General features: G+C 49.6%; 2 protein-coding genes across 6 annotated transcripts; one reads left to right on the top strand and one right to left on the bottom strand.

Annotated features, from left to right (window-relative positions):
- Positions 1-1048: 1048 nt before the first annotated feature.
- On the bottom strand, positions 1049-8605 carry LOC118503448 (phospholipase D2). 3 transcript variants are annotated; one of them, XM_036036715.1, is made up of 9 exons: positions 8224-8605; positions 6361-6850; positions 6097-6286; positions 5855-6037; positions 5005-5784; positions 3980-4934; positions 2329-2899; positions 2015-2255; positions 1049-1941 (listed from the first exon to the last, which is right to left on the bottom strand). In XM_036036715.1, exons 1-9 carry the CDS (start codon positions 8285-8287, stop codon positions 1501-1503), a joined length of 3915 nt encoding a protein of 1304 aa, XP_035892608.1. In that variant the 5' UTR covers positions 8288-8605; the 3' UTR covers positions 1049-1500. The 3 variants fall into 3 exon arrangements, with proteins under 3 accessions (XP_035892608.1, XP_035892609.1, XP_035892610.1); XM_036036716.1 differs by having other exon boundaries at positions 6361-6845; XM_036036717.1 differs by having other exon boundaries at positions 4022-4934; positions 8224-8603.
- A 5282-nt stretch (positions 8606-13887) lies between these two features.
- On the top strand, positions 13888-26661 carry LOC118503447. Of its 3 annotated transcripts, XM_036036712.1 has the most exons (8): positions 14559-15158; positions 15260-15792; positions 17033-19967; positions 20535-20790; positions 20992-25613; positions 25695-25818; positions 25898-26077; positions 26152-26661. In XM_036036712.1, the coding sequence occupies exons 2-8, from the start codon at positions 15537-15539 to the stop codon at positions 26359-26361; spliced, it is 8583 nt and encodes a 2860-aa protein (XP_035892605.1). In that variant the 5' UTR covers positions 14559-15158; positions 15260-15536; the 3' UTR covers positions 26362-26661. The 3 variants fall into 3 exon arrangements, with proteins under 3 accessions (XP_035892607.1, XP_035892605.1, XP_035892606.1); XM_036036714.1 differs by lacking the exons at positions 14559-15158; positions 15260-15792 and adding an exon at positions 13888-14277; XM_036036713.1 differs by lacking the exon at positions 15260-15792 and having other exon boundaries at positions 14560-15158.
- The last annotated feature ends 58 nt before the right edge of the window (positions 26662-26719 follow it).

Genomic DNA, 26719 nt, shown 5'->3' with positions numbered 1-26719 from the left:
ATCAGATTCGATGCGTTAGAGGCCTTCCATTGCATTCCTGCACTGATCCTGGGAGTAACTTCAGTGGTTGCATTGCAAGATGGGCTTGCCTTTTTACTCTTCAACCTAGTCCCAACACTTCTGAGGCGCGGAATATTACTTCTATCAGACAATTCAGATACAGGCAAACATTGAAGACATAGTCATTAGCCATAGACATTAGATTGAGGCACTTCTAAGTAGTAGAAGTTTGCCAAAAAAAAAAATAAGCAAGCGGTCTAAACCCTTAGATAAGGAGGAGATCAATCTCTAGGACAATAGGACAATTAAAGGTTCGCTACAATGGCCAGGGCAATTCCATGGCCTAAACATAAATCTCACTATTGGGCTGACCGTACTCAACAGGCACTGGAATGACATCGTCTTTAGCATAAGTATCTTGCTCTCTTGAATGCTCTTATAATCGGGATACTTTGCAAACAAGTAACTTTTTAAATAAATACTGTATTATTTTATTTATTTTCTTTACCTATTACATCTTTCCACAAATTTCTATTTTTAAAACAAATTCAAGAAAAAACAAGCTCGATCGCGCAAGAGCCGCATGCACCACGATCACAGCACTAAAGCTTTTCCCCCACGATGACGGTCATAACAGAAGTGCGAAAGAGAGAAAGGGACCGATCAACAGAGAGAATGAAACAAAACACCTTCCATAGCTTTGCTCAGAATTTGTGTGTAAATGTGTGGGTCGGTATGGGTTGATACAAAACGGAACAGTTTTCCGTTTTCGCCGCCCACTGCGTTGTGATGAAAATTAACAAACGACAACAGATGGCGACGGTGTAGCGCTTACACTTCACATATAGGTGGCGCTACTGTTCTTACTTTTAAAATGTTCCTTTTTCCGTTGGCATTCAAATGCCAAGAGTAATCGTTCTGTACTTCATGTAGCAATATTGTGGCACTTTATTGTTATAATATCACTAAACAAAAATAAGCAAAGTTCTCACACTCCCTTTTAACACCAAATCTACCTTGCTCGAGTAAATAAAACATCACATTTTTTGTGTAAAAATTCTATATTTTCTTTTCGGTTTTGAACCTTGTACTGCTTCTGCTCAGAGCTTTGCAAATTGCTTTAATCTCTTCATCATGGTTTCACAATTGCACCCGAACATAGTTTGAGCCAAAATGGTGGTACATGGAAGACCAGAACAGACAAACAACAACAGAAAAACATTTAACGTGTATACTGTACCGGCGCGGCAGAATACACGCTTCGTGATGTACCGTAAGTACTGGACTAACGCGTCAAGGAATTGTTTGCTTACACAAAAGTGCACTCGATAGGTTAAAAAATGGTCCTTTGTTCACATAGCTTGTTATACGTAAGACGAGAGCAAATAAATACCGATATAAAAAAAAAACACACACACATTACAAACATATAACACGTAACGATTGACGGCTTGGTTGGAATGCACAGTAACAGCACGAAAGCCGGGCACGATCCCTCGGTTAGGTCCACATGTAGGTCGGCATAAAACCTTCCTTGCTCGTGTTGGGCGGAGTAAGTATTTCGTTGCACAGAAACTTTAGCGGCAGATCGACCAGATAGCCCTCGATCCTTGCCACGGCCTGCTGAATGCCGTCCGGGTTAGACTGTAGCAAACTCTTGTCCTCCAGGAACCGCTTCATCATGGCGAACGATTGCACATTGTCGGACGGAATGCAGCGGAACACTTCGTCGTAGATAAGCGTATTGCGGCGGGACGTCCGTCGCCAAACGTCGTTCCAGAACGTGTGAATTACCGGATCGGTTACATCGATCGGGTCCCGCTTTGGGTCCGGTTCCAGCAAACCGAGATGCTCGCGGAACAGAAACTTCCGCAGCTTGCCCGCATACACGCCACACGGGTACGATTCACCGTTCATACGACCCTCCTCGAACGATTCGTCCTGCAATAGATGAGGATGAGATGCAGCTACGAACCGCTTTTTTTTTTTTTGTTGAGTTGGATATTTAGCTTACCGTTATCATAACGCAAACTTCCGAGTCTCGCTTGCCCAGCAGCGAGCGGTCGTTGATGTTGGCCGAACCACAGATCACAACCTTGTCGTCTGCGATCAGCAGCTTCGAATGGACGTAAATCAGCTCCGTCACCGGCATGCCGTTGAGCGTCGAGTTCGTGCGCAGACTGTGGAACGATATGTAGTCACAAGGTTTTTGAATACCGGCCGCTCGTAACCGCTCGAGCAGTGATGATTTACCCCTGAAGACAAAAAAACCCAAAAAAACGTTTATTAGTGATCGATACAGCAATGAATTCCTGTCCGTAAACGTACCTCGAAATAGACGCATAGTTCCAGTGGGTAATAGCACGCAGCGAGATTCCGGACGACCCACCGACATCTCCCTCGAACCCGGGCAGCAGTGGCATCACGACGTACACCCGAAACACTTTCTTCTCCCGATGCGCGCGCACGATCCGCTTGAACAGATACTCCGATATTTGGTTCTTCACCACACTGTTGCCGAGCTCCATGCTGATGAAGAACTGGTTCTCGATGTAGATGTAATGCTGTGCCTTGGAAATCGTCTGCACGTACGCCTCGTGGATGCTCTGCTCCACGTAGTCCGGTTCGATGAAACCACAGTTCCAGCTGGACGCGCTGCGCAACACCTGGCAGGTGACGTGGTGGAGCGGCACATTCAGGAACTTACTGTCTACGCGGATGTCATTGTAGCTCTTTGGCAGCAGGTACGGGTAGTTGGCATTTTCGCGGCACTTCTCCAGCTTGACCGCGTTCCACCGTTCGATGAAGTGGCGAGCCACGTCCCGGGCAGCTTGCCCCAGCACGACCGTTGCTACGTCATGCCACGGCATGCGCACCGTCGTCGATCGGTCGACCAAGTCTGGTGGGGAGATAGGGAAGAGGGGCCCATTTAGACGAGTGGCGTCAAATTATAGTTTGCATGGAATTCAGATGCGTCTTGATGATAGAATCAAGCTTCCCAGACTGTCAAGAACTCTATCGTAAGCATATTCTATCCTTTGAGTCCAAATATTGTTCGTGTAGCTGTGCATCGAACATCCAAAATTACATTTATACAGATCTAACTGAAGTAGAAAGACAAGGAAACGAGAAGAAAGGATACTGATTCTGCTACTAATGATCATGAATCATCATGCAACTTAAAGACAAGCCTAGTTCTATTGATTGTAATTAATGGTTGATTTCCTCTATCAAGAACTGAAGAATTCCTCCTAGTCGTGTTCGAAAGGAAGATGATCAGAAGGATGTTTGGCTCTGTATGTGGAGACGGGTCGGGGGCCGTCTTCACACAACAGGACCGGGGTTCAAATCCAATCCAGACCGTCTCTCCATACCCAAGACTGAGTATCCAGCTACGGGTAAAAAACCATAAATGGCAGGCCCGAGACCTATGGTGGTTGTAGTGCCAGCGAAGAAGAATATGTGTGGCCGATAGCTCTAGAAATCTGTACGATGATCTCACCATAACGCCCATTATAGACCCTCCAGATTCCGAGTCCGTAAAGTTTTTCTTGACCTTCCACATCGACATACTTTGTAGGCATAAAAGGAGATAGAGTGATGGCGTCTCTAGACCTTGAGTGGTATCGGAGGCTTCGGCAACAGGCCAAGAACGCGAAGCGGTTTGGGCGCCTGATAGTTAGGTGGAAATCTTCTCTCAGTCGCAAGATCATAGAGGGCCAACGGTAACCATTCATTGGGACTTCATGACGATCAATTATCTTGTCAATAACCTATTTTGACTTAGGTTCCTTGGAGACCCTGGCCGGAATGGATAATGTCAAAAACGTGCTCATGAAACCTTAGGTCCTTTCGATTGCGATATACCAGACTCCTTTTAAGAGGTCCTTTCAACGAGGTTCAAATTCAAGGCTTAATTATACGAGGACGTCTCTGAGGACACCTAAAAAATGTCTCTGTATACCATCATAGAAATTACCTATATCTCTCTTAACGCCTTTAGCCCCACCGGCATACTTACCCACATACGGCATGTCGAGGTTTGTGAAATCTTTCACGATAAAGTTAATGTAGTCCTTGCCGATCCACAGCTTCGCCTGCCCGTCCAGCTCAAAGATGGCCGCATTTTTGAACGGTTGCGGACTGACCATATCCTTCACGGGCGTACCCTTATCGCCACCGTACAGCTGCTTCTTGCGCCGTTCCTCCTCCGACAGATAGACCGGGCTGCCGATGTTGCTCTTCGGTCCACCACCCATCACGATTGTTCCGCCGGCAGTGAGCACATCCGTGCCGGGCGGATGCTCCGGCTGCTCGGACAGTGTGATGCGATTCTTCAGATCGCGGCCCATATCCTTGATCATACCCATTATGTTTCGCCGCTCCATCTCGGGAGTGTTCTGCTTGATGTTCTCGGGCAGTTCGTCCCTTTCCTCCGCCGGTAGCTGCTGATCGCCGAGTGCTTGGGCGGCTGCCTGCAGCAACTTGTCCGGTGGTTCGCCCATCGCAGCCGGCGCGTCCGGGTTGTGGTGTGCGAGCTTCTGCTTGCCATTAGACGTACCATCTTTGGTGGATTTGGTGGAGGTGGCGTTGTCGGATTGCTGGGCGGCCGCTGCCACGGATCCGGTAGACTGACGATCGACTGCCGTTGCAATGGCTATATTTTTGCTAGATTTGAGCAGATTCGCCACCGAACCATTCTCGTCCAGTTCGACCACGGTCGACGGTTTGCGGGTGGTAGTATTGTTCGCGGAGCTGTTCGCTGACGAGGAAATGCTTCCGAGATCGGTCAGTCTATGCTGGTAGTCATCCCAGCGGCCGTAGCACAAATCGATTCCCCCCACGAACGCGTACGTTTGATCGATGATGACGAGCTTCTCGTGGTGAGCCCAGAACAGTATCCCGGCTCGGGCATGATCCGGGTGTCGAAGTACCTGTGGAGGAGGAAACCATCATCAGATCAGATCAAACGACATTCCGACGAAAAAAAAAAAAACAGCCTACCTTTATGTTCTCATGCTGCTCCACCAATTTCGCCTTGCTGTAGTAGCTGTTAATGCCGAGCGCAAAGTCCAGCTCCTTGAACAGCAGCACAAAGATCTTGATACCTTGCTCCGCCTTGCGCTTCAGAATCTTATCCAGCCGCCAGTAATCCCCATCGATCGCCGGCCGCTTCATGTAGATCTCCGGGCTGAGCATCCAGTCGGTGATGAAAATCTCTTCCGTCGCACCCTCCAGTGCATCGGCCACCGCACTCATATACCCTGCCCCATCCACAAACCACCCGGCCTGAACCCCGGGCCTGGACGGCGCAAACGACTGGTGCGGGTTGGGCAGCGTAAAATCGCGTGCACTTTCGTTCGCCACCCGCTTCATGTGCGTCATCCACTCTTTGGCCATCCGGCGCGTGGGATACTTGATTACGAGATACCGCGAGTTGGTCGCTATCTGCAATCCATTGCGCATGCCCGTACTGTACATGCCGGACGAGATGTCGAACCCCTGATCGAACAGTACGACACACCGCAGCACACCGTCCTTCGGCCGATAGTACCCAAAGCATGTTTCCTTCACGAAGAACCACCGGTTGCGCCACTTGCTCCAGAGCACATCGGTACAAAAGTAGCTGCACCGCACACAGCACCCACCGGCAAGGCAACCGCAAAAGTTGCACCCCGACTGGCCGGGCCGGGTCGACCCGGTACGCTTCTTGATCGGTCCTTCCTTTCCCTTTTCGCCCAGCGCCGAAATGAACGAAATGTGGGACACTTCCAGAAAGTTGATCTGAAATGGAGCGATGGTTAGAAAGCTTTCAAGCCAGTACTGCTTGAACACACATAGCAGCGATCCTTACCGTGCCGTGGAAGTTACGGTACAGTGAGATGTTCAGCAGATTGTACAGATACTCCTCCAGCTGCTTGATCCGCTGCGGGATAGCATCGAACGAAACGAGCGAGTCCGGCTTGAGCGGGAACCGTGGCAGCGCATTTTTCTTGATCTTCTTCAACGGTTTCCCAAGCTTCTGCTGCATGGCGGGCTGCAAGTGAAGGTGTGCGCATTAGTTGATCAGTCCAGCTCTTCAAGACCGCTTCTTACCGATGCCGTCGCCTGATGCACGGTATGCATGTTCCGAAAGCTATCCCTCCGCTCCTTGTGACTTTTGGTCGGAAACGGTATGTGCAGCGAGGCCCTATACGTTGTCAGTTGCTGATGCAGATTCCTGAAGTGGTTGTATCGCTTCTGAATGGTCCACGAAAATGGGCCGTGCGTGAGCTTCACCGTATATCTGGAACAGCAGCAAAAAAAAACCGGGATCCCTCTTGAACTGCACCATACACACAGCGTACGCGAATCACTTACAGATTAGGATTAAGTACGTGCGACGTTAGGCTACGCTCGTAGTCAACGATTTCCACGATGATCTCCAGGCCCGGAATAAAAATGTGGCGACGCATGGAATCGAACTTGACCGGCGCATTGTACACGTAGCTGTACGGGATCTCCGATGCCGGGCTGACACTGTCCGCATCGCTTTCCCGTATCACCAGCACCGGATTGTTGCCACCGATCGATAGGTACGTCACCGAATCTGGGGCGTCCAAATTTTCGTCGTACTCCTCCGGCTCGCTACGGATCGAGTAGCAGGCCAGGCTGGCATCATGGTGATGTCCCGTTGCTCCTCCACCACCTCCAGGGCCTGCCCCATCACCGCTCTCGCCATACGCATTCCGGTCGGCCGGATGGCACCCGGTGGCATGATCGATGCGTGCAGTCGAATCGGATGCCGCACCGGTATCGTCGCAGTTCAGTGCCGGATTGGAGGTGCCGATTTCGCTCAGCGACATCTGATCTATCCAACAAAGAGGGAAAAAGGGTTTGCGTGGGTGTGTGTGTGTGTGTGTGTGGGTGAAAAAGAGATGAAAGCGAGGTTTGTTAAAATTCATGCAAACATCCATTATTGGACGTGTACCACACGATACGTTATCGCAACGAAGGAAAAAAAAGCCCCCCTGATAAGCCCTCAATCGGTGGAATGAAAGTGATAAATGAACGGCACCCGTTTCTCGAAATAACCATCGCCAAGTCGGGCTCAGAAATTAGTGCAAACTTAGGCAAAATCCATCACACGCGCCCTAAACTGATTGTCGATCGCTCGATGATCTTTTAAGGTCAAGTTTACGTCACTGAACACTATCACTAGCATTGGAGCGAATTAAACTAACAATTGACTCTTCGCTCCGTAACCGATAACATAGGGCACACTTGAACCTCTTAACTCCGGATCGCTACCCTTCAGTTAGCCCCACGTACTAACTGTCTGCGATCACTCATAGCACACAGGGAGAATTACTACTCTATGCCACCATTCATTAATGTTGCACTGGCACACCACTCTTACCACCAACAAGAAGCTCAAATTCGTCAGCCATAGTTGCGGAATTCACTTTTCTTTCCCACCGAACACACAAAAACGTAGCGTCACACCCGCTTCACATCGTTACAGAATGATTTTGGGTAAGGCACTAACTCGCTCGATCACGATGAGACCCGCACTTGGTTCCCCCGTTTGGCCGGTGCCGAACAATGAATCAGCGTCGATTTTCAAATCTTATCGTAGATTACGACCACATTATCGGCACACACACACACTTGCAAGCACACACACTACGCTTCGAACCCATTTGCCAACTCGAAACGGGAGCGGTGTCTCCGATACCTGGAGCTCCGAACTAGATTGAAGCTGGAAATGTTGCATAAACGAACGGAACGGGGCATAAACATTATCACATCCGGTACATAGACCGACACGCACACACTTTTACGCTTGTTTATCACCTGTGCCACTATTTCTCTTTTGGCAAATTGCGGACCTTTTGGGTTTTAGTACAACCGACTCACTTCAGCTGGGGTGGGCCCTGATAAGCGGTGCTGATAGTAGGTGTGAAGTACAGTACGATACCATCACAGGCCCAGCAATCGCAATCGAAATCTCCGGCGAAGGAGGGGTGTCCGGAACCAGAAACGGGTGGAGTTGGGTTGATGATAGCATGCCGATTAGATATCGGAGGCCCTTTTGCAGACACAACCATTGCTAAGTGGACAGCACAAATAAAACCTCCTCCGGAAGGGGGTTTTGAGGCGTTCGGGCCAACCTTTGTAGGCCATTATCGATGCACGAAACGTGTCGATCGATCCGGGTACGATCAGATTCTCAGCACCTACCGATGTCACGCAACAGCAGCGAGATGCTGCGATGGATCGTTTTTCGCTTGAAGTTGGCATCCATCTTGATCCCCGATTGATCCTGCCCGGGTATTGAAGAGCTGCAACACAACACTACCCACTAATGCACACTGCAGCGCACGGCTGATTGATGAGCGGCCGGTACCAGCCCCGGTCGGTGAAAGGCGCGAACTGACCAGAGGCACGTACGATCGTACCGGCAGCCAAAATAATACTACACACCCATGAAAACAAACGCAAGGGCCCGCAGGTATCACCGGTGTACGGAGTGTGCGCTGATAAGACCTACCTGAGGACACACACCGTTCGGTGAGCGTCCCCGCGCAGTTACGCTTATCATAATGACGACCATTTTCCACGCGTTGCAGGTTAGCGCAGAACAGGCAGAGCGGCGGCAGCGTAGAATGCACGTGCGCGACTGTTGACTTTATGGTTAAAAACAGTCAAATTAGCACTCCCCAAAATTTAGATACCATCCATCCAGTTGGATGCTCCACAAAACGGACGGAACGATCCATGGGTTCCGCGATGGTGGTAAGTGAAGCGGGCTGCTGCTGGTGGGGCGCGAATTTTCGGATAACAGTTTCACCGATCGTACAGAGCACTCGACCCCCCACCCTGCCATATGATACGGGATGTGAATTCAGTTCAAGGATAGCGTGCGTGCGATGAATCATCATTCTGGTGCGCGGTGAAGTAAAAATTGGTAGCTCACTGTCACTGAATTTATTGAAGTCCGTAAGGCGTTTGCTTGACTTTGCTTTTCCTATCGTAAACCGGTTCGCATTCGCAAGTGGTTGAGGGCAATCGTATGGGGTGTGGAAAAATGTACATCCCCCATCGTACTTACAGGCTCAATAAGTATTTGAACCCGTTATCATCCGCAAGCCTTCAAGTGTTAGGGCAAGCAGGCACGTTGAAGACTCGTTAGAAGGTTAGAAGAACGTTGTGTCCCGAGAAAGTGGTGTCTACTAGGAATTTAAAAACTAATTTAATCTTCTTCTTCTTCCCTGGCACAACAGCCTCTAGAGGTTCCCGGATTTCCGGCTTTCTGTGACATAGTTTTACCCGCAGCAAAGTAGTCAGCCCTACGTACGGGAAGGCGGTCTGGATGGGATTTGAACCCCGGTCCTGCCATGTGAAGACCGATCGCCTCGGTCACCAGACCGCCCCAAACTAATTTAATAGTTTTGAAGAATTTGATAATTTCTTTACAGCAATAATGGGGCAGCCCGGTGGAACAGGCGACAACGGCGCCGGTCTCTATACGGCAGAGCCGGGTTTCAAATCCTATCCTACGTGGTACCATTAAGTCTAGTAAGCCAGAGATGGCAGGCATAACCTAAGTAAGAGGTATTTAGGCCAATAAGAGAGAGAGAAAGAGAGAGAGAGAGAGAAAGGGTCTCGAGATCTAAAATTTATTAAAATACGTTGAACAAGTACAAGAACCTCAGAGACCTCCATCTCATTAGCGTAGAATATTATCGCGGAATTTAAGCTAGCGGAGATAGAACGCACCGTACGCTCCATTAACAAGTGTCACGCTCGAGAACATTGACGTTACTCATCACAGGCGTAATTTACTAATTCAAGAATGACTTCATTCCAACCCTTGACAGCCGTTACTTATGGCGGCCATTTATTTCGAGAGATAACGAGCGTATGATACGGTGCACAGTTGTTTCTTTTTTGTTCGTGTCGCGGTTTAGCATACAATGTTGGTGACATCTGATAGGTATGATTCACCTTCGATCGCCGGCAATCTCTAGCAGTGATCTTGCTTATTACAAACCTTATATAACTTTATGCACTAATAATTCCTACCAACTGCTCACAAAGCACTTAAACACACACACACACCAGTTCAGCTCGCAAGTCGACACACAAATGAGACAGCTCGCCATTGATCTAACTGCCTGTCTCTGGCCGTAGATTGATACTGATGCGCATTTTTTATTATCTTGTCTGTCCATTTTTCCTAAACATCGGAGCGCCTTCTTCTCGTATCTCGCGGTACGGGCGTACAGATGAACAAAAGGAATGGCCAAATCTGTTGTTGGGAGCAGTAACCGCAACACTACCGGCTGTATATTTAAAGCCAATAAGATTGTTTTCGATGTGGCACTAAGATTGGTGGCTTTGCAAAACGAATTTTGAAAGCAATTGCCACGCAAGTTGTAAAACAGTTCTTGTCTGTTGTTTCAATTAGCCATTCCGCCTTTCAGTTGCATTTAGCCAAGATAGTACCAAAAAGTAACGGGTTTGAATGGGTTCTGGGCTTGCAGTTCTGACGAAATGCAATTAAAAAAATATTAAGATTCCCGAAATTGCTGTTTAGGTACCTAAACAGCACCTAAACAGCGTCTAATCAGCGTAGATGCTGCATCTTCTATAGACGCGATGAAATATAGTATTAATGTGATCCAGCGTGCGGCTTCAGATCACGTTGAAGCCAAACCGGTTTTCTAAACAGCTGTGTGGTTCCATCAAGGATGGAGGACGTCAATTAACAAGCTATGAAGTTCTACCAAGGACTGTGCTTTCTTTAGATCACCTTAAATCAGCTTTAGTCCGCCATCGTCACAAGGTGTTTAAATAACATTAAATTTTTAAATCATATTCCTTTTAACATGTTTTACGCAGCGCTAGCGAACGTCAAAAAATGATTACATTCCGACAGAAAAAAAACCAATCTTATTTACGCTTGAATAAAACAAAATTCACCATAAAACTATTTTAGACCAGCGTCCGAAGGTTGTAACCATTTGTTTTGAACACTTTCAAGGTGATGCGCGCGCGTCGTCATGACGACGAAGGGCAGCGCACAATCTACCGAAGGAATGTCAACAAAACGCTGTCAGCTCGAACGCGTGGTACCACTTTGAACTGGTTGTTCAAACAGGTGATCGATAAATGCTGCCAATTTGATTCGAATTCTATAATTTTATATCGTATTTTACTCATAAAATTACTCTGTTTGTAAGCCTCAATCATGAAGCCGCTATTACGGCCATGATTAAGCGAGATCAGATGACAAGCGTAAAGTAGCGGTGGAATTGTTGAACTCACTGGCGGAGAAGCGTACACTGCGAGCACGTGCACAGTGTTAATTATCTAATACGAGCACAAGCCCCCTACAGGTAGTACCTGTCGGTGTGCATAAAGCACACACCGCTGCATTCCAACCGAAAGCACCCCTTTAATAGCGATTTGAATTATTTTTGCAATGTTTCCTACAATCGCGCCACAGGGCAGGAAACACGGACCCTTTATTACTCGATCACAAGGGTAGCTGAATATCAATCCCCACTACACGAGACTCACCACAAAACAGGCTCTCTACACCGTTCGCTTGTCGGGGACAGCGGCAACAACGAAAAAACACACAGACGCCCTTTACAACGGTTTTCTGATCGGGAGCTGACGTAAGAAACCGGAAAAAAACTTATACGCGCTTACGTACAGAGAACGAGGTACGTGCCATTCTTCACTTTAGCAACTGCTGTACGGTGTCACATCACAGCTAAGCAGCACACAAGACCCTTCGAGAGAAACAATCACTTCAAAGTGCGTTTGTTACTGGCCTACGAGTCACGAACAATCACATACAACCCTTACACTATGCAAAAGGCGTACCAGAGCGACTCAATTACTGGAGGAAAGTGAAAAGAGATAAAGTAAACAGTCGCCACGAACGACACGATAACACTGTGCTCAAGATCTTCAGCCTGAATTTGTCCCGTGCTGTGTGCGATCTAGATTTGTTGGCACGAGGTCTATCAGTAACGGCCTGTGGTAGGAAAAGGAGAACCAAAGGTCATTAGCAAAGATCACTGGGTAATGCACATGATTAATATTAGTTTTCAGTTGCCCTCGTTTTGCGTGTTGCCTTTTTGCTTCTCTTTCCAAGGGAATCATTGTACGTGCCACTTCCTCTAAATAAAACTACAAAATACCCAACAAGAGACTTAGAGATGCGTCGTAGATGGTTCTTCACGCAAATATTGATGGTACACTAAAGATAACTTCTGCGAGAGGATGGCACAGATCACGGCACGCCACTCAGTGGTGGGTTTCCATATTCCTCCAACATCGCCAATCGACACGTTTCACATCACCATTGCGCAAAGATCGCTTTGCAACTTCGCGCTGGACAATCTCCAAGGTGGATTTCGTATAAATATCTGGATCGTTCCCAACTTACTGCTTGCTGTTACTGCTCTGCTTTGGGGCACAGACTCTGGCACGAATCGCCACTTTTGCACATCACGAACCAAGGGATCCCGGTAGCGTAACTCCCGTAAACGAAGCTGTACGCGAAAGCTCCAACGTGCGGACGTCCGAAAAACTCCACAGCCAGGTACCGTTTAACTGGGCGAAAGAGAGTAACGCGACCAGCAACCACCCTCTCGCACAAAAGCAGGAGGGGGTTGCGTTGCGTTGGGCGTTCGCGATCGATGGGGGTGATGTTTCTCTGCTCGCGCTTTTTCGACCGCCGAGCCGCCGTGTCTTGGGGTGGCGCGTTGACGACGTTCGCGCTCTCGCAAAATCGTGCGTCTGCAATTTACCTCACAATCTCTCTCTCATCATTGTGAGCAATTTTCTCTGTGCTGCTGCGATCGTCACGACGCACGGACACGCAGCAGCAGCTGGTTTAGGTTTGTTTGTGTGTGTGTGTGTGTGTGTGTGTGTGTGTTTTTTTGCTTCTTCGTGTGTCATTCCTTCCATCACCCATCAGACGGAAATGGATAAAATAAGAAGAGTAGCAAGAAGCTCGATCTTTCATTCCATGAATCATTCATCTGGTTTTGTTGTCCTTCTTGCAAGGATCATGAATGCAAGCATGACAGTGAAGAGTGGTGGTGTTTTCAACCGGATGAACTTTCATCGCATCGCAGGATGAATGGAAAATCTTGTATTTATCACCTCACTGCGATATGTAACTGCTTATCCTTATGGCTTTTTTATACGAAAAAGCCAAATGGTTGTGAAAAAGCATTTCTTCTTTTACCTCAAACGGACTTGGCCCGCCATTTTTGGCTTCCTTACCAGCATTACGAACCTACTTCAGCTGGACACCGACCACATAGTTCGTTAAACTTTAGTTTCAAACCAAAACAAGTGATGTAAACATTGGTCGAAAAACGTGCGCTGGAGAAAAGCAAGTCGGGTGGAGAAATTTAACTCCCGTTTTTCTCTCTACTTACTTTTTAGTACGTGTTCCAAATGGTTGGCAGAAAGTAAAGTTGTGAACATTTGACCATAAAACATAAGCGGCTTCCAATTTTTTCACCTCCTGCCTTGGATCGCATCGACTTCATGCGCTTGCAATGGCGTCTCATTTCAAGCCGGCTTCAGTTCAATCCAGCAGCCCGTTTCTATGCTTCCTATCAGTTGTACCCGTGATCGGACCGGCTGTTTCGTACCTGGAATCACGCATAGCCATTATTGGAATGAGTGGGTCACCCTTGCTGTTAAAAATATTACTTACATTGTCCCGAAAGTCGTCCAACATGTTCGGACCGCAAAATACCGTACGAGTTTTGTAAACGTCACAAATTTGTCTCACTTCACGTACACACACACACATACACACGCGGGCGCGAAATCTGACGAGCATCAACAAAAGCGCTGAACCCGGGTTTGACAGTTCGGTGGATGTGTTTTTTTTTCTCGCTTTACTGCAACAGCAAAAATAGGATTTTTTCTACAACGAAACCCGGCCCGCGGACGATATGGCAGCTAGCTTGGTGGAAGTTGTGCTGCTGAAGTAGTGATTTTGAGGTGTGCACAGTGTTAATGCGGTAAAGATTCGTCTGGCCCACTTCCAAACGTCTAGCCAGCGCCCGTACCGAACGGATTCTGCTTCCCGGATCCAGCGACGACGACGACGACGGCGAGCGGGTACCGATTGCTCGTTTCGCTGCTGCGGGCCGCCATTTTTAAAAAGATGCCACACTACGCGCTCTGTGGATGCCACCGTTGGGGAGCTATCGGATGTAGCAGCTGAACGGTCTGCGGACAGCTAGTAAGGTGAGCATTTTTGCGGCAAGTGTTAACGTTACTGTGTCCATTGTGGTGAAGTTGATCAGGGCCCAGTAGGTGTGGAATGAGTCCGATTTCGAAAAGGGGTTCGTGAGTTTTCGTGAGGTGAGTTTTTGTTTTCGTTCTGCCCGTAAAGCTTATTCCTGGCCCAAACGTTGGTGTCTCTAGATCGGAAGTGCAGCTTGACGGGCTGTACGAGCTATGAAGTAGCCAATGCCCTGATACGGTGTTTGGAGTCGTTCGTCGACTTGCTGCTGTCATCTGTTTTACGACGTAACCTCAATCACTGCACGTCCGCTTCCGGAACCGGAAGCAGTCATCCAAGCCCTCGTCTTGCACGGTTCCTGGTGAGATCAGGCTGCAGTTGTAATAATAAATAACGCCAGCATAATCGCCGTGAATCGTGGTTCACCATTTGTGGTGTAAAGCATGAAAAAGGGTGAAATGTTTGTGTCGGTCGGTAGCCGATTGTAGTACCTAATCCAGGCAAACGCGTCGCCTTAGCGCGATCGCCATTTTAGTGTTGCCCGATGGAGCAAACAAAAACAAGATGGCGGATGTGCGAAGGAAATGGTTAAGTTCTAGATCCAGCGAGCTCGCGTCAGTCAGCCATTCGGTAGGAAGTAGTCGAGCGGTGCAGTAGTGGAAAAGTGTGACGTCGTGTGCGATGCTAGTTATGGACGATTAACAACTGGAAAACTGAAAAAGACTCTTTGGTGGAGTGTGTGCTATTACCAACAATCGATCGGATCGATTTATTATTGCGAAAATGTAAAGCTGCTGTAAAGTAGAGCTGAGCGCGTGTGTGTGTATGTGTGAGTGTGTGAAAACATTTCGTTCGGAAGGAAGAATACTCTTGCATAACAAAGGTACATAGATTATCATAAGTTTTCTTCTTCTTTTTATGTTGATCTATTTTACCTGTCACTCTTTTACGTTCGCTCACACACATACACACACACACATACAGACGCACACCCTTCTTCTCCTTTCGGATTGTTCGGTGTAGAAATGCGTGTTTCAGAGCAGTATCGATTGCCCTGTGCAAGCGCGGACGGGGCGGGTAGGAAGCGGCAGCAGCGACGGCACCATGGCCAGAACCGTACAACACTTCCTTCGGAAAGCAAAGCTCGATTGATGGTTTTTTCGCTGGCTGGTTCTTGTGATTAATATTGTCAAGTTATCTCTCGCTCTCTTTTGATGGCGAGACTTTTGTTTTGCCGTGCGTCGTCGTGATGGTGTGACACATGAACGTTTTCGTCAATTGCTCTCGGTCCAGCCATCGCGGGGAGTGTTGTGTGTTTTCTGCTGCTGCTGCTGCTGTGGGAAGGAAAACAACACATTCGTTTTCACTTCTCGCTGGACGGAGCGGGGCGACAGAAATGTTTGAACCATTGTTGTGGAATGGTAAGCAAATGAAGCGTACGGTGGCGTGCGTGCTGCAGGGTTGCTGCTGTCCGATTTCTGCTGCTGCTGCTGCTGCTGCTGCTGCTGTCCCGTTCGGTAAGGGCGGATGGGCTTCGGTAAAGGATTGATGTGCAAATGGCGGAATGGAAAGCAGAGGGGGTGGGGGGTGGGTCATGATTTCGGTGGCGAATGGTAAAGGGTGTAATAGAAAAGCACACGGAGTTCCCATTCACAGTGTTGGTGGTGATGATGATGATGATGCACCGCGTCGGTAGGTTCGTGCATCATGTGTGTGACAATGTTCCTATTCAATGGTCGCGTACGGGTCGCGCTTACAGCACACCACCACTGTACCGTGTAGGTAGGAGATGGATTTTTCGAAACTATTTTGTGGATCCGTCTAGCTTCGATTCCTCCAGTGCTAGGGAGTCGTCATTCAGAATGATTTTCAGCTCATTCTTTTCTCTCTGCTGCACCGTAGTAATAATTTATGCTTCTATTTTCATTTGCAATAAGACGTGTGTCAGTGCTTACGGTCGAGACGGATGACCGATTAATCGTGCTAGGAGGCGTTTTTTTTATTCGCTTGCGGTTAATCTTGCTTTTCTATCCCATTCATCTAATTGCTAGTCAGCCATTTTATCTTTACGACAGTTGTGCTGCGTGTTTCCTTTCCATGACGCACCTTTATCCATTTGACACGGGATATGGTGGAGTGTGAAAAATTGTTGGCCAAAAGCAGGGAATATTTTTGCTCTAGAGCAGGATTTTAGGTGGATTTTTTTTTTGTTTTGTTTAATTTGGTTTGCTGAAGGTCAATTATTACCGTCTTTCCGTATTGCTCGGTAAGGGTATGCATTAGAATATGACTTTTTGTCTCCAAAAGAAGATTTTTTTTTTCTGTTCTTACACAAAAACAAAACAGTTTATTAAGTCGGGTATCAGTTTACGTCACACAGAACCATCGCCGAGAAGGATGTGAGAATTTGCGTCGTTATATTGCACAGGGTCAAAGTGAAGTATTAGCTGCCGTATAAGCATTGCAAATTGATTATTAGTTCACTCTTTATTTATTTTAATGAAAAAAATAGCTAATAAGCGGATTTTTAGCAAACATTGCTAACAAAAGCACGATCATGTAGTGCTGCTTCGGGTGGTAAAAAAAAAAACTTGTGCGGCCATCTTGATTTCATAGTTTATCGATTTAGTTAAATTACCATAACACCAGCATATAAAATTTGCTGACGTGTAACTAACGATGACGGGTTGCTCGCGATAAAAAGCCACCTTCTAAATATAGCCTTTTCTAATGCTGTATCCTTCCGCTTCGTTACAGACTCAGATTCTACTGCGGATTTTGCAAAGCCACACAAACCCTGTGGGCGGAAGTGCTGTCCACATCACATCAGCCGGACGTCGTCCGCATTAGAACCGATAGCGCGGGTCGTTGGTGCATCACCACCGGTTCGCCGTACATCTTTTGCCCACGGCGCAAAGGACGATCGTCCAGTTGCGTTTCCGAATCGGTTGCGTATTTGCCGTTTGATGTATAAGCCACTGCCACACGGTAGTTGCAAATTGGATCCGCGCCACTATCGGAACCGTCGGCTGGCGCTGATCAAAAAGCGGGCCATAAAAGTCACACAAGCGTGTGCTGCACGCCGTGCCATACCACACTACTTCCAGAAGCGCATAAAGCACCGTTTGCTTGTGAAGAAAAGTGCTTCACAGCAGGAGGAACGTGATCCTACCGATTGTGAACGGTCCACCGCAAACGGAACGCAGGTTAGCGACAATTCACCCACTACTGCTGAAGCACCACCACATATCGATGCCGATAGCGTAGAAAGTACGGCTGGTACTGTTCCACCCACCAAAACGACAGTGTTGGAACGTACAGACGCACTCAACACCTTCAAGGAGTACTACTCGATCCAGTCCGCCATTAGACTGCTTCTTTCGATGTTGCAAGAACGGATGGAAGAGGTTGAAACGATGCAAAAGAAGCGGATCCTTCCGGATCCGAAGGATGAAGCAATGGAGACAGCTGCAACCGTGCTTGCCAATGCTGATGCTGTCGAACCGACGGAAAACGATTCGAAGGAATCGTTGGTTAAAATAGAACCTACCAATAGAACGCCGGAGCACGGTACCACGGTGAAGAATTTCGATCCCGACAAAGAAAATAATGTTCCTTTAGCAAGTGCGCTCGAGTCGTTGTCCCCCGTAACGGTTGCCTTGAACCGCGTCAACAGCACTCCTGCCAAGGAGGATTCCAAAGAAGACGCAAGACCAACGTACAGCTTTCTCGAAACATCCAAATCCGACATACTCGACCCATCGTACACCTGTGACATTGAGCTGGAACCGTTGGAAGATCGCAAAAATCGCTCCATCGTAGATTCGTTGCTGAACAAATTCAATCTGTCGCCCCCGGTGAAGGCCACGGTACCGGTCGCATTTGCCGACGGCGCCATGGACGGTGCGGACGGGCGGCGTAGCTTGCGCGATCGTACAAAAATTGCTGCCCGGGCACGGTACAGCGAGATACCGGAGGAACCGCGCAAGGCGCGCGTCTCGAAGGTGTTCGGCAAGCTGCACAAAACGCTCAACATTGAGTTCGACTGCACCAACTCCAACTCGTCGACCGAGTTTTATGGGTTCGATGATGGCGAAATGGTTAAGCTGGACAAGCCGAGCCTGCCCGGGCTGTTGCCCACGCCGATTGTGAAGAAACCGCAACCATTTGCCCCGTTCCTCACCTACGGAAGCTGCATGGAGGCACAGCAGGCGAAAAGCGAAAACGAAACCGAAAAACGTAGCGATCTGTTCCGCGAGGAAGGTTTAATATCGTTCGGTTCGGTGCCGCCGCGTCTCGAGTGTCCGCAGCGCCCCACCGACATGGTGAGGCCCCGGACGGTCGCCCAGAAGCGTATTCTTGTACAGCGGGAAAACGATATCCGGTACGTGATGATCGACAATGAGTCGAAAATTTTCCAGTTTCTGAAGAAGCGCAGCCGAAACATTGATGCCGCGCTCGACTTTTGCCGCATGAAAGAGCTGCAGGATCAGCAGATTCCGTTCACACGCTCTACGTGGCGCGCATTGGCGTGGTTGCGATCGGAGAAAGGACGCTACTTTTTCCAAAAAATGACCATCGACAATCGAACGATTAAGCTGTCCGGGTGCCGAGGCAACCATAGGCTCCAGTATGTTACCAGGAATACGCTCTACTCCAGTCCAGTGATTGCGTCCCGTGGGCATCGCTATCATTACGTCAGCAATTGCCGTTGCCCTGAGTATCCCGAAGGGGTTACCATCAACGTCTCGCAGGACAGTGCCGTAGCGAGGCGTAATTGTGAATCGCGCGCTCTGCCCGCCGACAACAGCAAATATCTGTTTCATGGTTCATCAAACAATGCCGACTACCAAAGCAAACGTTCCTATCCGGGCACCAAGCCCGGCCCATTGTCTTCAAAATGTCTGCAACCGTCCCCCGATGAGGACCCGTGCCTGGGACCGTTGGAAATTTTCAAAATGCCCAAGGTGGAGCTGGAAGTATTTCCGAAACTGAATCGTCCGCTCGATGGGTTCGTCAAGCCGTACCTGAAGATGATCCTGCCCCATGACGATATTACGGAGAACTGGGCTCGCTTTGCCGTCTCCACCTTAACTGCCCCGCGGGCGGAAGCGGAGGAACAGGATAGCAAGCCGGCAGCCGATCACGAGGAGCGATCGTTTGTGTTTGAGTTGCCGTATCAAAATGATCAGCGCCGGATATTGATAAGACGCCGGGTGCTGGCGTGCCCCGGCGCACCGATGAACGTCGACGTCGTACGCTTCACGAAACTGATGGACGAAAAGCTAACGTTTCGGAAAGCGATCGATGAAGCCTTGGCACGCGGTGAGCGGGATCAAATTGATGCGGATGAGCTGGTTTGTGCCGATGTGCTTAGCGCGCTTACGGATTCGGTAGCTATCTCACTTGCAGAAGATGTGTTCGTGAGGGACGATGAGTCGGATACTGAAAACGGAAAAAAGAAAGGGGGGGATATTAGGGCGTTACCGAACGAACCGAAAATTGTACCGCTCAAAGTGGACACCTCGGAACTTGCAGCAGCGGCTGTGAAGACGACGACGACGACGACAACGACCCCCACTCCGTCCCCTTCATTAGCCGCGCCAAACGATGCCGATGGCGATGCGGCGAGTCTCAATGGTGCTGGATCGGAGTGCAGCAAAACGACCGACCCAGCCAAGTTGAAGCTGCTGTAAGTATAAGCTACATTTAAGTCACAATAGTCGGTTTCAATCGTACAAACATGTTGTGTGCTATCATCACTAACCACTGACTCTATGCTCTAAGTCTAATAAGCCATAAGATGGCCGGCATGACTTCGGCAGGTCGTTAAACGAATAAGACGAAAAAGAATCCCTTTTTGATCAGCATCCATGAGCATCCAATATTTATCAATATTTTGAATTCCTAATCCTGGTGCAGGATGAGCATACAGGAATTGGGTTCTACGATCCCTTACGATGAAAATTTTTAAATTGTTGTTTTATGATTAAAAAAACCCTTAAAGTATTATAGACCTCATTCATTAGGAAGATGTCTGTCACAGGTTGAGCCTAGTTAATCGATATTTTTTAAAGCAAAAGCTACACCTAGAATCGCCCAAAGACTCTGCAAGGCGAAATGCAAACTTACATAAAAGTATTCCTCTGTTCAAATGAGAAATAATCCCTAATAATCCGCTATCATCCCCCGTAACTTCGCATCTCATCTCTGAACTGGTGTAATGACGAAATCAATCTTTTTTCCCCTTCCTCACTAGCCGAGAAATGAAACGTCTCAACGCTACCATCATCGAAGGCCCCAGTGAACCTGCACCCAGCCCTACCGAACCCGGTCGGCAACAGCGGTGCGATCTACAGTACTGCGCGAAGGGCTGCATTTGCGACGTTCTGTCCAGTACGCAAGCCGTTTCGGTGGCCAACATTCATCGGAAGCAACACTGCGGACAAATCGATTGCGTGTTTGGGTGCATCTGTGGTTTCGCCGAAAACTCAACCCGGACAGTTCCAGCCAAGGTAGCGTACGCGTGCGTTGTGGCTGTTATCGTAATAACAGTACACTCATTAATCCATTCAACGGGAATGAGAAATCTTAAACTAGCTTTTAACTCCAAATAGCTTCATTACATTTTTTTAAAATCCTTATTAGTAAGCTCTTGCTGGGAGAAATTTGAAATAACTTAAGATTTACCATACCATCTTGCTCTCGCTGCTCAGGTGGACCATGCGGAAGAGGACGAAGGTGAGACGGCACTGTCGATTGAGGAGCAACGATACCTGCGGGAGAAAGCGACCGCCCGTTTGGCGAAGGAAGAGCGCGAATTTACCCCGACCGTCATACTGACCAAGAACACGACGGTGCTGGTGCAAAACAAGGAATCGGAATGTCGACGGCTGAAGAAAAAGCCCAAAAAGTACGACGATTACTACAACGATCAGAGTGTCCAGTGTCTGCTGAACGGGGGCAGCGTAAAGGATGTGTCCGCATACATCAGCAAACCACCGCCAAACGCAAAACCATTGACGGAGCTGGAAAGAATGCGCCATGCACACGTCCTGCTGACCAAGCTTACCCAGCTGGAGGACATCGAGCCGCTCTGCATGGTGCACGATCTGTATCGATGCTTCTGCAACGGTAAAGCTACCCACGGCAAACCGTTTTCGTTTACCGAGGAAAACTGCATCCCGATACCACCGAAAACGTCCGCCGCAGCAGTGGTGACCGCAGCAACGTCCGTCGTGCCGGATGCGGCAGGTGGTCGTACGATGACGAAAGGCGATGGCGGTCAAACATCGACCAAAAAGCGTACCAAAGACCAGGAAGTGGTAGAGTATGGTATTGTCGACCCGGCAAGCTCCTCGCTGGCTAATGCCAGGAAGCGGTTGTACTACTTTGAAAAGCCTCACAGCGAATGCAGCGACAGCGTTGAGGAGAGGTCAGGGAGAGCTTCCCAGGTGGCGGGGCAACGTAGACGGCGGGATAGTTCGGAAGAATCGTACAAACCACCGAACGAGCGTAAAGTGGCGAAAAAGAACCCCAAACCGGCGGCAACGAACCACGATAATGCTACGCCGGACCCTTTCAGCGGCGCTATACGTGCTCGGCGTGCATCGGTCGCACCCGGCCATGTATTTGCACGGGGTGAATCGACCCTTCGAAAGCCCTCGACACAACCAACGGCCCTTCCGAGCAAACGACTTTCGCTAATAAATGCACGACGTTCGTCGGTAGCATCGGCTCAGCTCCCACTGCAGAAGAAGGATGCGGGGAAACCGGTAAAATCTACCCACGCAACAGCTAGTCGAAGCGAAGAGTTGGAACGAAGCACTGTGGACAACTCTCATTACACCATTATCAAACCAACGATCGCTTCCGGTTCGTCCAAGATCAATAGCCTCATCTTGAAGCGCGTGCCATCGCAAGCTACGGACTCGGAAACACCGGCCGCCACTCAATCGGCCCCTGTGCCTGGGAAGAGTTCAGCTGTCTGTCGCCAGATGTCGGTTCGTGAGCTAAAGCAGCTAATGCTGAGGGAATGCAAGAGCGCGGTGGATGAAACGGAACGATCGCTGCCTGCCGACAGCGAGCAGAAGCCACCGGTCGTCAAGATTGCGCTTGTCGACAGTGAAGAAAACATTGACAATGAACCTCGCTTTAACATCCTTTCCGAGGGTACGAAAAAGCTAGTCATCAGCGGCAAACGCCGATCGTTCGTGGAGAACACCGAGTTTAGAAATGGTTATCCACCCGCACGCACCATCCAAAGCCGGTCTCGCACAGTTTATGTAGTTGAAATGGCGACGGACGCATCTACGGTGGATGGGCCACCGAAGGCGGTCGAACCACCGGCAAAAAAGGCATCGAATCAAACCCCACCAGAGCTGCCGAGCGGTAGTACGTTCGGTGCTGACGCATCCCGAAACCATCCGGTGCAGAACGGTGATGGACCGACGGAAAAAACCGACCGCCTGCTTAGCTCGCTAATGTCGCACATTAACGAGATGCTGCGGCGCAACAGCCTCGACATAAGCCCGGGCAAGAAGGGCATCCTGCACATCTGCCGCTGGAAGCAGCTGCTCAGCTCATTCGCGCTCGGGGAGATCGATGTGCTCGATCTAACGCTTACCAACGGCACGGAGATGACGGTCATCACGAGGACACCGTCCGTGCCGCAGCTGCTGCCGAACGTACAGTGTCAGATCAGCGCGAACCGGCTCACGATCGACAAGCTGAGTGCGGCCGAGCGGCCATCGCTGCTGATGAAGATGATCGTCGCCCAGGTGGACAACGTGAAGATGAACAATCTGGCGCTGGTGCTGTATGGTAATAAAAATTTCTGGCACTTTTGCGGTTTTCTGAAGGTGAGCGAAAAGTGCTTCAAGACTGATTCCAACGTACTGAGCACGCCTTCGACCGAAGCGAATGCAAAGATCAAGGCAAGGTTGCGGGAGTACTACCAGAAAACGTTCCCCCGCACGAATGCGAGCCAGACAACGGTCGCGAAAGTGGGCACAGCGACCGAACCCCAGCAGCAGCAGCAGCAGCAGCAGCAGCAGCAGAGCAGCAGTAAGCCGGGAGGAGGGCCGGCGACAATCTCGCTCAGTACGCAGTCTAATATTGAAATCCTGCGCAAAGGCGGCCAACAGGTGCACTACCCGTTGGGCTTGCTGCCGGGCTTGGCGGGCAGCTCGAATGGTGGCAGTGCGGACTGCCGCTGGATGCGGCTCAAAATCGAGAACGACTTTAGCCATATGTACATACAGAGCTGGCAGTGCTGCCTAACGTACGGTACGATCAAGAAGGCAATCTACGATGCAAATCGGACGAAGAAATCGGTCTGCCTGGAAACGCCAATCCCGAGGGAACAGCTTAAGACGCAGATGCTGCCGTACGTGTACGCACTGCCCAAGGAGGGCCATTCGCTGTTCCTCGGTCCGTACCCGTGCTCCGAGTCGAAGGTGGACGTGATACTTTGCCAGAGTGTGAACGGTAGCTTGTACGAGCGGGAAGTTTACGAACGGTTGCACGACATTCCGATGAATGGTTCCGCGAAAAGAACCACCGGCACGTGGGTCGATGCGGTTACGTCCCGCGTAGCGTCCGTGGACATACTGCCCAAACGCAGCCAAATGGGAGCGGAAACGAAAAATGCGTGTGCTCCGGTTCCGGTGGGTTCAACTAACCAACGGTCTCTGCTCAAGCGGAATAATATCGTATCGGTGAGCAGGGCTGGCGCGGGTAGCGTTACAGCTGCCGTTGCTGAGCCGGACCAGAGCAGGAAGGTGGTGTTGAGTCCGTGCGATTCAGACAACGATGACGACGATGTGGTTGTTCTGGAAACGAACCAAGAGGATGATAGCGGCGCTACCATCCGGTCGGTCAATGTCGGCGCAGTGCAGCCCTTGCGCAAAGAGTTGACCGGTGGGTGTAGTGCAGTCGATCTGCTAAAGCTGGTACAAGGGACCATGAAGCAGAATCAGCAAAGCAAGCGCGAAATTGCCCTGGGCCTGGAGCAGCACCGGTCCTCGTCGAGCAAAGCTCACCAAACGCCAACAGCCGCCGCTGCCCGTGAGGCCAACGCCAACAGGAAGCGCATCGCACCCGAACCGCTGACCGAAAGCTTTACGGCTCCCAAAGTTCCTCGTCGATCGGATCCTTCCTTCGAAGGTCCGATTACCAGCAACCTTGGGGCTAGAGCAGCGCCACCATCCGGTACGGTCCCGAGCATTGGCTTCCGGCGACTGTCGTTGTCGGGTGCGCCGCAATTGATGGCCGCTCCAACCGTCATCCGCAACAGTGGTGGTGGCACCGTCACGATCACCCCTTTCAAACAAAACGAACGACCAATTTCGGTAAGAATTAGTCAAAGCTCGGACCGGCCCGCTCCCCAAACGGCAAGGAACGTGCCGGAGCCGGTAGAACGGCGAAGCCTTGGTACAATGAAAGTTCCACCATTGGTACCGAGAGCGAGACTAAATTCTGTCGCAGTTGAACGTTTCAACCGATCGTCGCCGCCACTGCTTCCGGTTGCTGCTGACGACGACGTCGTTTTGGTTGATGACGATGACGAGATGGAGATGGTGAACAAAGCATCTTCGTCCAGCGCATCAAATCTACCGCGTGTCACGGCAGCACCCGCCTCCATCGCCGGCTCGAAAGGAGACACCACAGGCACTCCTCCAGCAGGCGTGCAGAAAAAGTTCCTAAGCAGAGAGGAATTTGATAAAATATCCCACAAGGTGGACCTCAGCAAAACGGGACAACAGAACGGTTACAACTACGACCGTGCGACGGGTGTGCTGAAGATTAATCGCTCGTTGCTAAACTCTCTGCAAAGGGATGGAGTGATGTTGCCGCAATCCGTCGGCGGTAGTAACACGCCCGCACCGAAGCCCGGAAGCGGTGTGGCCACCAACGGCACCAACGCTACCGTTCCTTCCAGTGTGCGACCGGTTGGTGTAGCTGCTGCTTCGCCTTCAACCACAAAAACGATGCCCCGAATGAAGGTCGTTCCACGCGTGACGGCGACACCGTGTGGTGACGAGCAAAACTCGTCCGACAGTGGTGCGGCCGATACGAGCGTTGCACCACCCCGAACCAACGGCAAGACGGCCAACCCGGCAATCAACCTGAAGTACCTGAACGAAGCACAAAAGGATAGGCGAATGTTGATGCAGCCGCACACGAAGGGTGTGCTGGAGTCGAAAATACCCGGCCTCGGGCTGGTGGAAGCGGTGCGGTTCAGCCAGGAGGTGATCATAAACCTGAAGGAGCTTACCGTATCGAAGCAGCTGGTGAGCGTGGCCAATCTGGAGGCCGCCGTCACGCTGCTAAATCAGTAAGTATTGGACTGTGCTTGCTTAGCGGAAGCGGAAGCGGAACTTATTAACGAACAAATGTCCCTTCCTTCGGTTTGTAGGTTCATCCAGCGCAACACGTACACCTTTAAGCCGCAAAATCTCGTGATACAGTGGCAGTTTAAGGAACGGACAGTCCCGCTGACGACGGCTGAAAAGCTGACCAGCCTCATCAGCCAGTGTTGTGTAAGTGTTTTTTTTTGATTCCACCATCGTTTACAGACTGAAGCAACGCATTATTAATTAACGTGTTTTTTTTCCACAGGTTGTCACCCCGTACGGATTGATGAACCTATTCAAACAGGAACAGATAGAAACGGTCAAAACGACGGTCCCCACGCTGTACGAAGACATGCTGATGATGAAGCTGTCCATGCTGTGCTTCGACAAGAAACGCTACGAGGAGGAGAAGTGTTACGAGCACGAGGACAAAATATACGACCGGGTAAGTCGTTACTCCCGCCCGCCACTTTCCCACCGAGTTCACTGATTCACTGTCATTCTTTATCACGCAAACAGGCCCGCGAAACTATTAGCACGGTGGAACGGAAGGAAAAACAATTGAGGCGGCAGATCTTTAGCATGGAACAGACTGTCAAAAGGAACGAAGCGAAGCTGAAGAAATTAAAACAGGAAACGGGGACATTGTCGAAGGAAGCGAGTAGTAGTGTGCCGGCGCCGGCGAGCAGCAGTCGGGGGGAATCGGTGATCGTAATCGATGACGATTAATCATCATCATCCCGGTGCAGGTTCTGAGTTCTGTTTCTTTTTCTTTTTTTTTGTACTGCACAAGTAACAAGCTACACACAAACACACACAGACGGAGATGCATCTAGGTACACTAGTCATACTAGTACAATCAAGCGTATAAAGAAAAGCAGTATAGTACGGCTTGTGTGAGTGGCCCAGCATCATTATTATTTTGTGTGTAAATTAGCTAATGTTGCGACTGTTCATAGTTCCTTCTAATGTAGCTAAACTAAAAATAAACTAATTCTAAAATGATAGCTTAACACTATTTGTAACGAAGATCGCGAAAAGCTCCTCAACCACCTCAACAATTGGCTAATAAGCGGACCAGGGTTCT

This window comes from Anopheles stephensi, chromosome 2 (assembly GCF_013141755.1).
Source record: "Anopheles stephensi strain Indian chromosome 2, UCI_ANSTEP_V1.0, whole genome shotgun sequence".
Taxonomy (NCBI): Eukaryota; Metazoa; Arthropoda; class Insecta; order Diptera; family Culicidae; genus Anopheles; species Anopheles stephensi.
Note: the sequence above shows the minus strand (reverse complement) of the source record. Positions and strands in the feature narration are given on the sequence as shown.

What these genes read in the sequence shown, in the direction of transcription:
- LOC118503447 (XM_036036712.1), top strand. Translation starts at nt 15,537, where the DNA reads ATGAACGTTTTCGTCAATTGCTCTCGGTCCAGCCATCGCGGGGAGTGT. An exon ending in GCCGTCACGCTGCTAAATCA is followed by an intron (nt 25,614 to 25,694) that starts GTAAGTATTGGA and finishes TTCGGTTTGTAG; the next exon opens with GTTCATCCAGCGCAACACGT. An exon ending in GCCTCATCAGCCAGTGTTGT is followed by an intron (nt 25,819 to 25,897) that starts GTAAGTGTTTTT and finishes TTTTTTCCACAG; the next exon opens with GTTGTCACCCCGTACGGATT.
- LOC118503448 (XM_036036715.1), bottom strand. Translation starts at nt 8,287, where the DNA reads ATGGATGCCAACTTCAAGCGAAAAACGATCCATCGCAGCATCTCGCTG. An exon ending in CACGTACTTAATCCTAATCT is followed by an intron (nt 6,287 to 6,360) that starts GTAAGTGATTCG and finishes CTGCTGTTCCAG; the next exon opens with ATATACGGTGAAGCTCACGC. An exon ending in AGCAGCATGAGAACATAAAG is followed by an intron (nt 4,935 to 5,004) that starts GTAGGCTGTTTT and finishes CCTCCTCCACAG; the next exon opens with GTACTTCGACACCCGGATCA.